General features: G+C 38.0%; 1 protein-coding gene across 1 annotated transcript in view; it reads left to right on the top strand.

Annotated features, from left to right (window-relative positions):
- The first annotated feature begins 688 nt into the window (after positions 1–688).
- The window catches only part of LOC122404472, a 30087-nt gene continuing 13371 nt past the window's right edge, over positions 689–17404 (top strand). The window contains exons 1-2 of the mRNA XM_043408436.1: positions 689–775; positions 15366–15424. Coding sequence (XP_043264371.1) covers positions 15378–15424 — 47 coding nt within the window. The 5' untranslated portion in view covers positions 689–775; positions 15366–15377. The remainder of the gene's footprint in view (positions 776–15365; positions 15425–17404) is intronic.

The raw sequence follows: 17404 nt of genomic DNA, 5'->3' as shown, positions 1-17404 counted from the left end.
TGTTTTTAAACCTCACCTTAAAGAAATCCACAAAATAAAATATAAATAAAGGTAATCGAATAAATTATTATCGTTATTAAAAAGAGTTTTCATTTCTTTCGTTCGTCAAACAAACACCGTAAGAATTAATTTGATTCTTTATTATCGACGTTTCAACCATGAAATTCTTTTTATTTTCCCATAACCGCCCGGTTTCACTTGTGACAGCTACCCTAATGTGACTTATCGGGATTTTAGTACTTTTCCTAAGGAATTTCGGTTTCCTCGTTGCCGGAGATCGATTTACGTAAACCTCCCCAAGTATCGACTCGAAGGGATGGTATTTTTATTTTCCGTGCACCATGATGAATTATCGACGGCCTGCTCTTGACTTTGTTCCGTAGCTGACAACGACGATCTGTCTTCCGATTCGATACAATGTCCACGGTGTTCTGGTTCCCGTGCAGTTTGCGGTCGCGAGCGTACGCGGCCGCCTGCCAAAATGACACAGATTCATAATTAAATGTTGAATTATTATCGGTGGGTTCGACCGCCGGGCGCCATTAGTTTGAATTGTCACGAAATTCTGCGTTGCTGCCGATTTAGCGACGTTGGTTAAATAACAACCATCCGGGGATTAGAATTTCGTTTCTATTCACTGGGAACGAAATATGGAGGACGGACAGCGAGAGTTCGAGCTACAGAGCTATGTACGACCGCCCAAGCTTTATTCGCACGGAATTTCCGGCTGGCATTCGTTCGATTCGATTCTCGACGCGATCCGACGTTTCATAATGTAGGTATACTTTTTTGGAACACGTTATATGAGATCCATTAGAATATTATAATATAGCTGAATACGATGCGATGTAAATTTTATTATTTTCACTAATATACGTGTACTAAGGAAGAACCATTATTATTCTTCATAAGAAATACAATTATGAAGCTCACGATGTTCTTTAATATTGATCTGTTATTGCTTCTTTTAAATAATATTAGTTTGGTAAAGTAATCCTATCAGGCTCTGTCTGTTCACTGATGAGGAACAGGTGATCGATCGAGCACTTGTGAGAGAGAAAGGTTGAGGTGTAGCCCTCTGTTGGCGAGCGCGAGAACTGTTGCTGGCTACACACTTGTTAAATTTTAAATGTTTCACTTCATATAGTAATTTTGATTATTCTATTTAAAATACTGCCATGCTCATGATGCTTCATTTTTATGTTTTCTATTTATACTAAAAATGAAGTAAATTAGTAAATCGTAACAAACGCTATAAGTTAAACATTTCTGATTGCAAATTCAAACCTATAATTTTTTTTCAACGTTATTTCCATTTATGAGTCTTTATTAACAATATTCTATACAACGTTTCCATCTTGATAAAGTGAAACGAATTTTGTCCGAGAGCAATTCTTTTCGCAGTTATTACATTTCCAGCTACAGAACTTTTTCAAGGGAGCGTCAAGAAGCAGAAATATATAGAAAACATTTCGCTAATTTTGTTACGAAAGGAACCTTATTTAGTTTTCACAATATAGGTCACTTCGTCAAATAGTCGGAATAAAAATATTCGAAGAAGTGATTTTCGAATAGTAATATTCAAATATCGATATTCGAATACTCGAATAGTTAATACTTTGTCCGTAGAATTGAAATACGTCTGAAATATTTGAAAATTAAATTATTCGGACGGTCTTGGCCCTCGAATGATAGCCAAACGAGAACCCTAGTCGTTGTTAGGTATCTGACTCACGCGTATGGTTCCCTAAAAATAAAACGTGCCGTTCAATGACTAAGAAGTCTATGTTACGATCGCGAACCGGATATGCACGTTCTGTGACCTTTAATACGAACTTCGACATCGTGTTCTTCGTAAACAAATTCTTCACCGAGTTGAAGTTTGAAACTCCGAGGGAGCAAATACGTTCCACCCTAATAATAACCAGTTATTATTACCAATATTTACTTTGGACCGTATTTGCTTGCTCCTGACATTGAGAATTCAAAATTTTTTGAGATCGTATTTACAAGATGTCACGACTCGACGTGTGAGGTTGCATTCTAACATTTAAAAAAGAGTCACGATACGATCCGCGAGTTTTGTTTCTAATTTTAGGTGGAACGTTTCGTCGCGATCGATGAAATTATACGCGTCGCGTCGACCAGCAGCGTGATCGACGCGTTTCTTCGACGTCGGCGATCCTCGAATCGTTTCTGGCAGCTAGGAACGACACCGTGACCAGTGATTTTGGAAGCTTCGTAATGCTGCTTACAGCATTGATCTTGGCATTAGCGTCGCGCCAGACTCGCGAGCCGCCTTCAGAATTTTAAGACTCTTTCGTAGATGCGTGTCAGGTCAATTAGCACTTCTCTACGTGTCTAGGATCGAAAAGAAACTAATTGCAATGGAAACGACCAAGAGGGTACATTTATTCGGATGCTTCGAACAAACTGTTTTTCCCAATTCTTATGCAGCACGCAATTGAAACATAAGTTGGCGCACGGTCATCTGCCAGACCTCCAATTTATTTATTTATACTTGTTGCCGGCTCAAGGTTGTGGAGAACGAAATTTCATCCGGGAGACAAAATATATTTTCTACGGGGTCGTTTCTTCAAATGAATTAATATATAATTTAGAATGAATAATATTTGTGAAAAAAGTACTGTTCTTGAAGCTTGCCTTGGTAAGAATGTGGCTTTCGAAGGAGATATGATTAATAATGTTTGACCAAGAAATTCCTAAACACCAGTACCATTTTGTATGAAATCTCAAACAAATTATATTTTCAAACCTGGAGAAAGGTGTCGATGTAAACGTGCACTCCCAAAAATATAGATAAAAATTTTTACAATTAATAAACTATCCAAAAAAATAGCGAAAGAAATTTTAATAGATCGCTTCGCGTGTTTAACGCGCTTGTTTTGGGATATTGGAGCGGGTCGTTCGCGTTTCGCAGGGCGAAGAAAAGCGTTGCGATTAATTAAATGCAACGGGTGAATAGAAGCCGCGACGAGCAAGAAGCTGGTAAGAAAATCCTGAATCCCCGAAGTTTTCAGGCGGGTGTAATAATTCACGGCGTGGTTGACTGATAAATTAATGTTTACGTGCGATATTTCCGCGAGCGTTTAATCCATTCCGTGATATCGGGTCTCGCGGAGGAAACTTTCGTCGACTGTGAAATAATTTCCCAGCCACTTAACGTGATTAGCGTTGCAATTTCGAGATGAAGTTTCGCCTACGTAGCACATTAATCGTTTCGGGTGTCTTGATAAAATGAACGGCCACACCTCACAGTGAATCGCAAGACGAATGCGCGCGTCGCTCGTCGGGAAGGCATTGTTCGATGATAGCCATTTTTGGTACTGGTTCGAAAGAGAGAAAACTCTTGCAACGGATGCCCAAAATGTCCATATTTTCACTATTATTGTGTATTAATTGTAACTTTCTATACACGGGCCAGAGATAAAGGTAATTACAAACGAATGTAGCCAATCACGTAAGAACATTGTGTCTAATATGGACGCATGATGGAGTAGAACGGGACAAAAATATGGGACTCTGAAAGCAATTTCCAATAAGAAACTCATTTCTGAAGTGCCCTATATAACATTCTAAGAAGAATGGACTATAAACATACAAATTTAGAACTTCTTAGAGTGAACTTTTAGTATCTTATAGTCGCTTTCTTTAAAATTTAGCGTTCTAAACTTTAACCATGCAATATCTTTTGTTAATCCCAATCCTGTTACAGATGTTGTTTCTCAGCATTTTTATAGAAATTTCTTCGATAAATTAGTATTTTTTTTTGCAAAGAAAAAAATGAAACAGTTATCATTAACGTCGTTCGGAGCAATAAATTCGAAGGGGAATGCCTTTTTAAAAATTTTTGAGTAGAGAATCCCCTTAATGTTCGATCGAAGTGTATGGTATATAAATCAAGCGAAATTTGCTTTAGAAATTACGTCCGGAAATAATTTATACGGCACTGGCTCGTCGAGGCAAAAATTCGCGGTCCAAGTGACATTCAATATATCATCGAACGGGATAGCAAATTTATTCGTCTTTGGATCTCCATCCATCGCGCAATATTCGCGCATGAAATCACGGGAGTGCGAACTACATTTTCTACGTAATTCTCGTTTGGTTTATGAGTTATGTAATAGCTCTTTGTGCACGACAAAACCAAACTATTTGACGATGCAATTTTGAAACTTCAGAATGTTGCTAATCGCGCATAATTGAAAGTTGTAATACGATAACGTTTATGGCTTCGTTATTTTGTTAATTTTCGGGAATTTGGCGTACAACCTTTGGTACAAGGATCGAAATAGTCGTGGAATCTAGCGTGCTGTATTTTACACTAACATTTCAAGCAATATTTCAAACATAACCATTGAATTTTATGACAAACCGTAATCCCTTTTTCGTTCAATAAATCCGACCCACTCTTTCGACAAAGCTATTATTCCATCACTATAAAACTTTTTCGACTTTCCATTTAAAATGTTATTCAATACATTACGTTGATATTTTTATATTTTTTATCCACTGAAAAGTGTTACATACACATACGTAAAATTACAACATTATCTGTTGACGCGACAGAATTTCACTAGATTCACCGTAATTTCTTATTACTTTTTGCCACGCTGTTGTTTAAGAGAGATTAAACATCATAGATTGCATAGAATTTGCAACAAATAAAAATAAAAAGTTCTTGATCTTTACGAATTTGCATTGTAATAAATACTGGATAAATACATGGGTTCTCGATGCGTGGGTTTGTTTTATTTTATGATAATATCATTTTTATATGGAAAATTCTGAGATAAGCGCTCCCGCGGTACTGCAAGAACAGTTATAAGAAAAGTTTCTACGGGTGAACAGTTTTTTTCTTAAAAAAATATCCCAAGGACAGACACAAGGTCTAATAGAAAAAGTTAACTGTATAAAGAAATTCCATCAAACTCGATTTTGATGAAACTTTGCAAGTTTGTAGAGCGTCCAAAAATAAAGCGTACGTATTCCTTTTTAACGACGGTAAGCCAAGTTTGAGAGGCTACTGCCTTCCAAGATTTCACACCCTAATGCAATTCTAAAAAATATTCGACGTACGAGGAAATCTTTTAATCAAATTCTTTAGAATAATAGAAAATGACGTTGCTGTATAGAATTAATTAAAAAGTAGAAGAATCAATTTTATCTATAAACGTGTCTGGAAAGACGATACGGGGAACCATTTTTATTTTGAAATCGCAATGAGTCTCGCGAACGGAGTAAATAAACGCGAAGAGTAATGAGGACGTTTCGTCGTTTCGTCCGAGCTTTACCAATTTGTAAAGCGATCCCGAAGCTTTTAAACGCTACGGTTAATTTCGCGTCATCGCTCACGCGTGCAACGCCGATCGTCGCAGATTGTGCCAATAAATCACCTGTTCCTTTTTACCCGGCTAAATCCCCCCGATTCGCGAGTTTTATCGCCTGTTCGATTTGTTCATCTGTCGTCGCCGAGACGGTGAACTGAAATCAACCCCGCGGACCACGCGTTCCTTCGTTTCAGCAAATTTACCTTTCCCCGATTTTCTTTGCCTTTCCAGGGAAGGAAATTCAGGGCAAATAAGTTTACGTGTTTCGACGGTACGCGAGTGGTATGAAATTAGAAATTCCGAGGTAAACGTAGAACTCGCGATCGCTGTTGCGTCGTGCTTGCGTCTACCACGTATATTGCTTCAAGAATATTTCATGCTCGTCAGAATCTCAACTTTTTTCTCATCCTTATCCCAGTATTTTTGAACGAAATTTTTCGCGAGATTCAAGCTCGACGGGAACCTTCGAAATTTCGTTCGTTACATTATTAATCAAGGAAAACGATTTCTCGTATCATTCCTTTTTGATTACGAAGAAATAATTGGATCACATAAAAATGATGCAATTAAAAAGAAGAGGAAAAATTCAACGGATAAAATTGTAGGAATTACGAGGAATGTTTCTGTCTGTCGAAGCAATTAAAAATTGGAAATATTCCCAATTTCGACAATGAGTTCCAGGGAAATGCAGAGCAGACAATCAATATTTTTGCCCGGGAGTTCCGAAGGCACATTATTCGATTGCAAGTTTCCTTCTTTCGACAAACTGCTACTTCATCCGGCCATATTCAGTCGAGTTTTCGAACGAACACGGGGGAAAATGCTGTTCGTGTTTCCGCCTTGCGGATCTTTCTTTTCAGAGTTTAGAGCGTAACACCGAGAAAGGTTTCTGGAGAAGTTACTCTCGAAGGATTATCATCAATTTCCATTCGCGCCGGATTTTCGACGCGATCCTTTTCGGGAAAAGCTGAGAGCACTCGACGGATCCGTCATTGTCTGGAACAAGAAATTCACCGGGGTGACTTATCGCAGCAATTGCAAAGCACGACGTCGACGTCGACAATGGACATTGTACGGAATACCTCTCTACTTGTTTCGTGGTAAATGGGTGCACGACCGGAGACAAAGGGCATTCAGATCGACCAGACGCGTATACACGCGCGATCCTATCACAAAGAAAACTAACATCGTCCAACGATACGTTTAATCGCGAAAAGACTCAACCACAAAAGGTCGCGTTGACGCGTTGGTTGCCAGACCAAACCCCTCAAATTGTCCATGAAAACGAAACTCTGTTTTTAGACAACTAGCAATTTGTCATGGAACTTATTTTTACGGCCACGAGAGTCCTACCTAGATTTATTATCTCTAATATCTAATCTTCAGAATTAATTTTTTCACCTTCTCAATAAAAAATCATAAGTTAGTGCTTTCCCTAAACAGTTTAAATTTAACGAAACAAATGAACATTTTGTTCCTATGGAACAATACGTTGCTCTCACACGTTTCAATATATGTAAGTAATTATCTTGGATGATCAAAATACCTCGTTCGCTTTATAAGAGTCAACGAAAAGTTTATGGAATATTTAATGGCATACATTGTACTGTCTGAATTTCTGCAACGTGTTGTAATAAATATTTTGGACGTTTCAAGCTGTATTATATTCGCTGTTCAAACAAACGTGTTATTAAGGTCGCCATAATTGGCATCGTTCCACAGATGGAAATCGAATGAAATATATATATTCTCAAAATGTATAAGTCTGGCTACAAATCCAGAATAAAAACTAAAAAGTATAATTTAACAATGTGACAGAATCTCGAAGAAGGCTTCCGAAATTATACCATTTTTTATCTTTGAGAATGATACGAAAATAGGAAGGTTAAAAGCATCGGATCAAGTTCGATAGAGATTGCAATTGGACATTTATTTCTACATGCATGCGAAATTCTAAATTCATCGGTTTATTCCCCAGATATCGCTTGCACAATTTCGAAAAATGCATTTACGTTATTTATAAAATATGCCTGGATTATTTGGAAATAATCTACGCGAAAAAATAAGAAAGCTTTTACGAATTTCTGTCTGCTTTTATTTTTTTAATTTTTATAATATCGGAGTATTATAGCGCGGAAACACTTCGTTCCGTAGTTTTCGAACGACGAAAAAATTCCTGAAACGAATTACGGAATTGTTTCTGCCGTAGTTCGATGTTCTTCTCGCGGTCGTGCGCTCGTCCGTGCTTCAGAATTATTTGCGGATTAGAGCGGTTTGTATTTTGAGAATTCGAGAAATTTACGGCCGGCCATGCTGTACCGACAGGATTAATATCGAAACTAATTTCTGAGGAACGTCGCGGCGCGAGTTGCGAAAGCCAACGAGGAAAAGTTAATTATTCACGTTTCTGTTGCGGCGCGAACCCGCTTCTCGAAGGAGTTCTCAACTTTGATTAAGATAATAGCAACTTTTAATGACTGTTTGATGAGGTCAAGATTCGAAAAAAAATACTCCCTCGTTACTGTGACTTTACGTTTTACTTGCGCGACAATCGTCCCTTTTACTTCCCAGAGATTTCGCTCTATTCGCTTTTACTGTTATCTCTCGCAGTATCCTAGGACGATTTCTATCGAGTTTCGTTTCCCGAGTCATCCGAGATACTCTTCGAACTTAAGTTTTATTTAATTTGAATTATACAAATTTGTATCTATGAAAAATGATGATTCCAGATGATTGTATATTTTCACTTTTGATGTACAAAAGCGTAGAAAGAATAATCAATCAGTTTACCTAATTAATCCTGCCGAAAGGAGTATACAATTTTTCCGGAAGACTCGCCGAAAACAATAAAATTGATTTGAAATTTGTTTCATGTTACATTGTAACAGAGTAATATTTCATATTACCTTATAAGGCTTATAATTCATATACCAATCACTGTCTGAAATAAACACGATCAGGCTGTAAATAATTCCTAGGAACACGTTGGGTCAGCCAAGACCCTAGAGGTCCATTTAAGGATAAATGGAGGATTTTCATATTTCGTGTTTCGTCGATCCGAGATCGCCACGAAGCACCCAAACTGTCACGGCCCTGGCTGCTATTTTTGCTATCGTCCGTGCGTTATTTATAACAACAGACTTATTTCACCGCCGACACGACTTCTATCTGTCGCGAGGCATCATACCTTTGGATTCACGCCGGAAACATGCCGCACAGTGCGGCCAAACGCGAATCTAGATGAAAAAAATTAATAATTTCATAATTTTTTATTACTCAATTTCCAGTTTATAGAAGTTTCCAAATGTTTGCAGATCTTGAAATGAAACGCTGTTTATCTGTGAAAATTTTTTAAGACTAGCATTTAATGATTGACGATCCTGCTTTTTGTAAACGGTTGATATTGAGCATGAATCATTTTGCCATTCATGGATTTTGTACAGGAATAAAATATCTGTCTTGCAATGTTTCGTTTCCGAGAAAATCAACTGTCAAAATTTGTCTAATATACATGTTAACTGTAAGTAAATTCTTATTTATGGAATCATTCAACACGTAACATTACAGTATGAAAGAACTAACGATAGTAACATTGACAGGAAGCAGGTTTGATAACATTGCCCTTGTTTATAAACCCAGACACGACTAGAAACAGAAGTCTGACAACTCAAAATTTACGATTAACACGCGTATCTGTACTCGATAAATATTTAAACTTGGTTTTTTCGAAAACAAAAGTTCTTACAAAACGAATCTATTAGCACTTTGGATTTATTTTGTTACGAGAATGCGTACATGGTGGTTTATAACATCATGTACTATGAGCAAATAAATGTTGTGTCACAATTAACCCAGAATATTTGTTAGCCTAGAAATTTGATATTATTATAAACAAACATATCAATATTCTTGATTACATACCACTACGTTCTCGACAATTTGATCTAGAATTAAAATAATTTTACTATATCTTAAATTGATGGACATTTATGTTTGGTTGTACCGTTCAAAGTTTTCTTTCGATGTTTCGCGTAATACCTACGAATTTTCCGAATGTACGCACGTGTTCTAAATCTTTTCATACAGAAATGAATAGGGACATAAATTCGTGTTCTGTTTCCGAACCAATTCTACAAATGCAACCAGTTCGATTCAGTACAACCTCGGTATCGAATGTTTCCTCGACGAATTGTTCTAAATTCACAGCGCCCGCTAGATACCGCGATATTTTCTGCTACGGTAATAGAAACTTTGATCAGAATGCCTGCACCTATTGTTTGCACCTCGGAGAAGCAAAGAACGAAGAAAGAATCGATGTTGCGTCGAATATCGTAGTCGTGGTTAATTTTTAGAAAGCTCTCCCCTTCCCTTCGAATCGTACATAAGTTGTTTCGTCTTTTAATAAATTATTTCCTTTAACAAAAATGACTACTGTTCACTAAAACTGGCGACGTTGCTTTTTGGTCGATCCAATTACCCATTGTGTATCGTTCTTCCTTAACCTCGAAACTGAGAAATAAATAATTAAAATGCCTCGAAAAAATGAAGCTACGTACGGTGATATTTTATTCCCCATTACGTTTCCTGACATCGTCGAGCAGATTTATCTATCCGTTCTTCGATCGAGGCGGGATTAAACGCTAACGGGACGCGCGCGCTGACGCCGATAAATTAACAATCAGCGAGTTTATCGAGCACGGGTTCGTTTACAGAATCGAACGCCGTTCATCTTACCTACGTTCCATGCCCCGTTGAAATACAACTTGCAGCAATTTTCGACTGGGTCTTTCTGGCCAGATCGCGCGATCCGATTACCTTTCGGGCGCACTGAAAATGATAATGCACTCGGTTTGTCCACGAATTCCGCCGCGCCGTGTTCATTGTTCCCTCTCCGCGACCGAACCCGATGGAAATTCATTAACGCGTACACTCGCGAACGAACGTATCCCGTAATCGGCAAGTTTCGCCGCGCGGTCCATTAATTTTACAACTCTGAATAGTGTGGCTGCGCGATAAGTAGTCACTGGCAACCATTACGAAATAAGTCTGTCACGGTAAATACCACGAAAACTTAATCCCATCGCGAGACGTAAAGTCAAAGTTAACGGTTAAAACTGTTTGGTCTGCAGGAGAACCATTTAGGTTGGTTCTACCTCCTGGAAATTGATGTCAACCTCGTCGACCATTAGCTAACCATTTATTGACCATCAAAATAACCAAATGAGACATTAAAGCTTCCCTACAAGGATCTCCTTACAATTTGATGCATGATCATTTTAATATATTGTTCCACTTTGAAGGAGTGTATTTTATGTTATAAGACACGCACAATATAGAAGTTGAGCATGTATTTCGGTCAAAATTGGGGAATAAGTGTTGTCTTTATCTTGATATTTTCGCTCTGAAAGTAAATATCTGGAAGAGTCAAAATATCTTTTCTTTTATGCTATACAACCGCTATAGTCGCAGTCTAAGCAAGCAGAATGGCTCGGACCTCTTTTCCATTAGGTGTTTGTTTGCTTGCACTGTCAGGAAAGGAATTTTAATATGTTTCTCCTCGGGACAGGCTACATTCCAGTGTTAGAAGGTGGTAGAATGGACGTTGCGTTGCAGAGCTAGTTGATGGCGCAACAAACAAAAATCGATGTAGTTGTGGAACGTGCCCCATTTTTACTAAACTCCCCGATTCCGTGTTTGGCAGGTAACTGTTACCGAAACATGTGCGTCTCGTCATGATCCAATCTATTTTCCATTCGTCTGGAATGTAACTGTCAACCAATAAGTGGTCCACTATTTTTTACCAAATTCATTGTTCCTCGTCAAAACGACACGTTAACGATTCGTCCATCGAGGCGATCCCTGCCATTTCTCACCCCTTTTTCTACATTTGAAGCAAATTGAAATTAAAACAAATAGTGAAATGATAATAAGAAACAATAACTTCGTGGCTTTGTACAATGTTACAAATTCTACCACTCTTATCGATCTATTCACTGTTCTATGGTTGGCTAAAAATCCTATCCGTGGGGGAGTTGTACCATTCTACAGCAGTAAAAGTGACCCAAGAGGAAAGTTCCTTGCGCCGACTAAAATCTGCCGGATCTTCCGGGACACGTCCCTTTGTGACTCGGGTAACGATGAGAAGACTAGTTATTCCGACTCCAATACTCTCCTGGTAGTTGTACGATGGGGGAGTTCACGTTCGTGATCTTTGGATCAAGGAGGTATCGGCGCAAACCTGGAAACTTCTAAGCGCCACGGCGCAGACCTACAATCAATGTTCTATGGTTGGCGTGTCGTCCTTTTTCTTGTTTGGTCCGTGGTTAACACGCAAAAAAATAACGTAGACGACAAAATATGTTCGTCTATTTGGTTATTAAAAAGACTTCATATTTAAGTGCTTCTGTTCATACGTGAATTATTGAGGATTTTTGAATTTATCGCGTGTCTCGCGCCTAATCAAAGTGCGAGGAATTGCAAGAACTCTGCTTTTAATTTTTATTTAAGTATGTCAAGGCCGCGTAAACGTGTAAGCACGATGTTCACAAACGATTGAATCAATATTGATATAACGCTTGCATTAATTTTGCAAGTAATTAAGTATGAAATCACCACTTCTTACTTTTAAGGTGCTCGACCTATCAAGGAGTTTTAAAGAATTTTTAAGTTTAACAGTTTATTTGAAACTTTGAAACCTACTAAAGTTTTTGATTCGCTGTTTGTACACTGGATATACAATAGTTCAAAGTAAATCATAATAACGTCAGTGCTGGTTTTACGACCTGGCAGCATAATTCATAGTTGAACGCGGCTTTATGTACCAATTTGTTGCGGAGAAGAGCATTTTGTGCTCTCTACTCGGAGACACTTTACGTCTGACAATCTTGCAAATCGTCGTACTAATGACATCCCCAAGAGGCACCTTAAATTGGAATTCTTGGACTGCTGTAACATCTCATGTATCCACACCGGAGCATGAGCTATCCGAACGACTATAGCAAATTGATTTTTAAGAATTCCACAAATATTCTCTGTTCTTGCTCATTGATTAAATCAAATAATGATAATAATAATACATTTTTTTTGTAGCAAGAAAATCAAGTATGGAATAAAAGGTAATATCAAAGTTAATGTGTAGCAACAATAAATACAGATTACAATTGCAAGACGAAGTATAACTGTATACTGTACACTTAATCTTGAATACAATACTATAAGAATACAATAAAATATTACAAAATAAGAAGAACGTAGGAAAAAGAAGTAAAGTATAAAAATATACTTTATATAATTTTTTTTTGATAAAAGAAGAGCAAGGAAAGGTTTCTTCATAAATGTATATGGATGAATTTCCTTGTCGACACTATTTTTACATAAAACTAGATGGAACAAAGGGTTAACGAATTTTTCGTTCGTTGAAAGAATCAGCCTGTAAGAATGCAGGTGCGTGTTAAAGGGCTATAGAGCAAGCATTTAATACAGTTGTACTTTAAAAACAGTGTTTTATCTACCGCGTTGTCAGGATTAACCGCATCCTGATATTTACGGTAGTTTGCGGTTTCGTGTTCTGTCCGCCTACGCTTTCGATAACATCTCAAGTCTCGTCGTTTGCTTTTTATTTGTGTAGGTTTCCTATCGATTGTACTATTGTCCTCTGCCCGCGTAAATTCTACTTTCAGCAGTTACCTTCTTCCTCCTCTCTGTGGAATCTCTCGTAATGCTCGGGTCGTGGCGCGATTATTCGCTCCTAATTACTATGCGTGGTGTTGCGTGTTGCACGAACCGTTTTTCCATTCCGTAAACTCCGAATGTCCGCTTAATATCGCGACATTTTATATTTATTTTCACGCTCGAAAGTTTGGATCGCTTCTCGATCTTTAAAACGAACGAAACTTTTACACAAACGTAGAGACCTTTTATTGAAAGTATGGAGCGAACACGAAAAACTGATATTTCTACTGAATTGTTTAATCGAATTCACCGTTTATGCTCTTTGTATCTTTTGAATTACTTCATCGAGAGACGAGACACTCGTTTATACGTTAATTCGAATAGAAACTTTCTGTCTTGGGGAAAAACAATTTCGAAAAATTTACTTTTGGAATGAATATGGAAATAAATTTATTAGGAGTCAGGATTGACCATAAGTTCGCTCGACGATATTGCACTGCTTAGTCCGAGGGTTAATCGACTTTTCTAGAAAACCCCTAACGTAAGCTAGGTTTTCTCCTGTCGAGACATTTTGTAATGTAATCGTTCAAGGCGGGAGGATTTGTCAACCAATCAGATAAAAGGCAACGTCGGTGGATTTTTGAAAATCGTACTATTTGTACTAAAATAATTACGTGCACGAGATCAGAGATTAGTAATTCATTTTGGATAATTCTATATAATTACAAGTTGGTAACAAAGTATGTTAATATATTATTTTCTAATGTAAAATGTCGTGCTACGAAGATAATTTCCTGTATAACGCGATAGCTCGTGACTCGATCGTACACAGTTAAGACCCAATAAATACGTGTCTGGTCATCGTTGTTGAAGAGTGAAATTTGCTTTGAACATTAGCAAGCTTTCCAGTACCATTTGTAGTTACCATGTTCTCGATCACGATCAGCGAAAGCTTCATTACGTGGTTATTGATATCATTGATCGTTCATCTCACGACTTACGGGCCCTCTAATCGTTAATAACATCAGGACTTAATTATCCACCCATCACGAATTGGCAGACCAATAATCATTAATCTAGCGATACACGCTGACCCAAGTTCATTCAGCGTACGCGTGCAATCCGTAATATTGTTGACCCAATGGACCATAAATTCCGCTATACGACCGAAACTTATCGGTCCGATCGCCGCATATATTCCGAATCTTTTTCTAAATGTTATTTATTTGCTCCGTCGCGACGCACGGTGGACAAAAATACCAAAATGCTGGCCAGAATGTCGATTCCGTTATTTCCAATATATTTCCACGTACACGGACCCTTTTTTGAGTAACACGAATACGCTATTTTTTTCCGTTAAAATACATCCTGCAGTTACACCAGAAAAAAATGTAACTTTTAAGCGACACTTACAAGGAAAATCTGGAACCGACGCTGATGAGACTTTAAAAGCTTGTAGTGTGGCAAGAAGTTAAGCTTGTAGGGAGAAACGACCCTCGAAAGATTCATACCATAATTCAACCTTGGCAACTATTAAAGATACAAGAATACTTTGAAGAAGAAAAATTTATACCAAAGTGAAAACATACCACCTCATGGATTTGAACGTAATCCTTTTTGTTTCTACTTAACTCAAAAAGGCCAAACAGAATTTGTTTAAAACAATTCTCTGTATACCTAGCTAACATATATGAAGATATCAGAAGATCGTAACTTTGAAGACAAGTCCCTTAAATTTGAGTTATCGCTGGTGAAAGAAAATACATGTCCCTTATATTTGGCTGCCCTACAAGCCAGCAAAGTTTCATCAAAATCAGGGGGTGGGCACTTTGCCGATGTTCCTTGTAAGTTATGTTTGACCAAAGTTGGAGGTTTAGGTTGTGGAAAGCAGCTGACAAATGGTGGGATACAGTTTACTTTTGTACTTTGTATTACGTCGCATCGAAGATAATAACGTTTCTGAACTTCTAAACAGTCCATGTAATGGATCGTGGATTGCGGCTGACCTCGATCGTTTGTTCGTACACAACGAGCTGAAATTTTTTAATATCTCCGTTTATAACTTTCGAAGTTTATCGATCCTGCTTGAATCTTGCAATTATACCTTTAATGCTTTCGTATCGATTTTTGAATTTGTCTTCAAATACGATATAAATAATGTTTTGCCAATATATTCGAATACGAATATTATTATTATAGCTGGAAATTCTGAATTTTAAGAAACATTTAATTTGAAATTCAGGAAAGATATTTTCGGTCTTTCGCGATTTTCGACTACCGTGACGCGTCTTAATAAAGTTCTGACATAATTTGCCTGAAATTATCGTCGTCATTTGTCAACAGGTGGAGCAGGAAATGTCGCAGCACGAGGCGGAGGCAATCAAGACCGTCGAGGCTCGAGTGTAAGTGACGCCGTTGTTCATGATCGCGAATTTTATCCGAAAAGCACACTGGGGCGCGCGAGAAAAACATCCCGCGCTATTATTTATTTACGTAGACAGGAGGTTATCAGGGAACGTATGTGGAAATGTAAACACAGACCGTGGCGTGCATAAATCGCGTCCGTTTAGTTTCGTATTCATGGATCTCGAAATTGGTGGGCTAGAAAAACGCCGACGAGAGAAAAGTGACCCGCGTGCGCGCGTCCATGCCCGTGGATCCGATCTCGAAATAGTTTGATGATCGCCGATCCGTAATTTTAGTCCAAGGTGTAGGTTGAATGACGCACAAATCGAGGCCGCGAGGGAAATAGGAAAATTGCGCGGGCGTTGCTGATGCTTTCCTGGGAATATTTTTTTTCCAATTTACGCGATTCCGTTCGAGAATTTCCATCGATCGGTTCTCGCGAAAGAAACTGCAACCGCGACGAGAAGAGCCATCGTCTCGCGGTGAACCCGAGGAAATTTATTTCTCGCGACGTCCGAACCCCATAACGAGATAACGCGTCGAAATGTAATTCTCCGTACGACGTGGTTCTTAAAAAAATATGCGACGCCGTATATTTTTACTAACAACGATCGTCCATATCGAAAGAAAACAGTCCTCGAGTTTGGGGTGAAAAACCTACGTGAAAACTATTGCTCGCAGGGCGAAAGTTTCAATGCGATCGATGTCCGGGAAGTCCATTCGTCGAAAAAATACAAGAATATCAACGCGGTTGGGGTTCACCGTTCCGTAAATCGGGACAGAAGTAATGAAGAAATTCGAAATTCAGGAACTGGCCGTCTTTTGTTTGACGAGATCTCTTAATGGACCTTCAGGAACAGAGAATACGCAGAGAATTTAGTTTCAAAGTTGGAAAGAGTGACGCAGACCCGTTCCAAATGATTCAGATGGCATTCGGGGATATTACTATGAAGCGTTCGAAAGTTTACAAATGGTCATGGCAGATTTAAAAATGAACGAACATCGATCGATGGCGACCCGAGGGTGAGAAAGACTCCGAATGCGAATACCGACGGAAAAATGGGAAATCACGATAAGAAAGTATACGGACAGCGTGGGAATTCCATTTGCTTTGTGTCATGTAATTTTGGGCCAACTGTGATACGAAAGAATGGTATCGAAATTTTTTAAACGAACCGTAGTTTAGGAGATACTTCAGCGCGAAACTTTAAACGGGACAACTTTTTCATTTTTTAATTTTTCCTTCAAAACCTGAAGTCAGAAACGCTTTAATAATGTTCTAATAAAGATCATTTAAAATGTTTCTAATAAGAGCCTGAGTATGATTTTTACGTCTCTTTCGTGTACAGAATTTTATAGTAAGTCAAATTTTATTTTTACTTTGTTCTATATTCCATACATTGTAAAAATCTGCTTTTTCTTACTTTGTAAATAGAGTTTAGCAGAGAAATCCGCGTTGAACGTGACGAAATAATAAACAATGCGCGATTCCGTGCCAGAATGCTTGGCGCACGTTCGCCGTATTTACTTTGATCTTCATCAAGTCTTTCGACAGTTTCGTTCCTCGCGGAAAATTATTCGCGAGGAAAGAGATCGTCGAACAACGTCAGAGTTTTGGACGCGCTTTCGACAGACCTATGCAAGTTTACAGGGCCATAGTTTACGTAAATAGACGGGATAAATGCTCGAGATTTGTTCATGGGATAGAGAAACATGATTATATTAAACCGGTTACTACAATAAATAGGATGTTTAACATCTTATTTAACTTACTCAGATTAAGGGAAAAACATTTAGTACATTAATTGAAATTTTATATTTGCTTATACGAAAACAGTAAAATTTCTTTTTAAGAATAATAATTAAACTCGTAAACTTTTATCAGACAGTGATCACATACGTTTGTCCTGTATTTTTCCTTTTAATTACTATTACAAATAGTGAATTTGGAATGTCCAATGTGTCTACATCGGAGT

Source organism: Colletes gigas, unplaced genomic scaffold (assembly GCF_013123115.1).
Source record: "Colletes gigas isolate AHSC1104 unplaced genomic scaffold, ASM1312311v1 Colletes_gigas_Sc00003, whole genome shotgun sequence".
Lineage (NCBI taxonomy): Eukaryota > Metazoa > Arthropoda > Insecta > Hymenoptera > Colletidae > Colletes > Colletes gigas.
The sequence above is the reverse complement of the archived record's forward strand: the minus strand, read 5'-3'. Positions and strand labels throughout refer to the sequence as shown.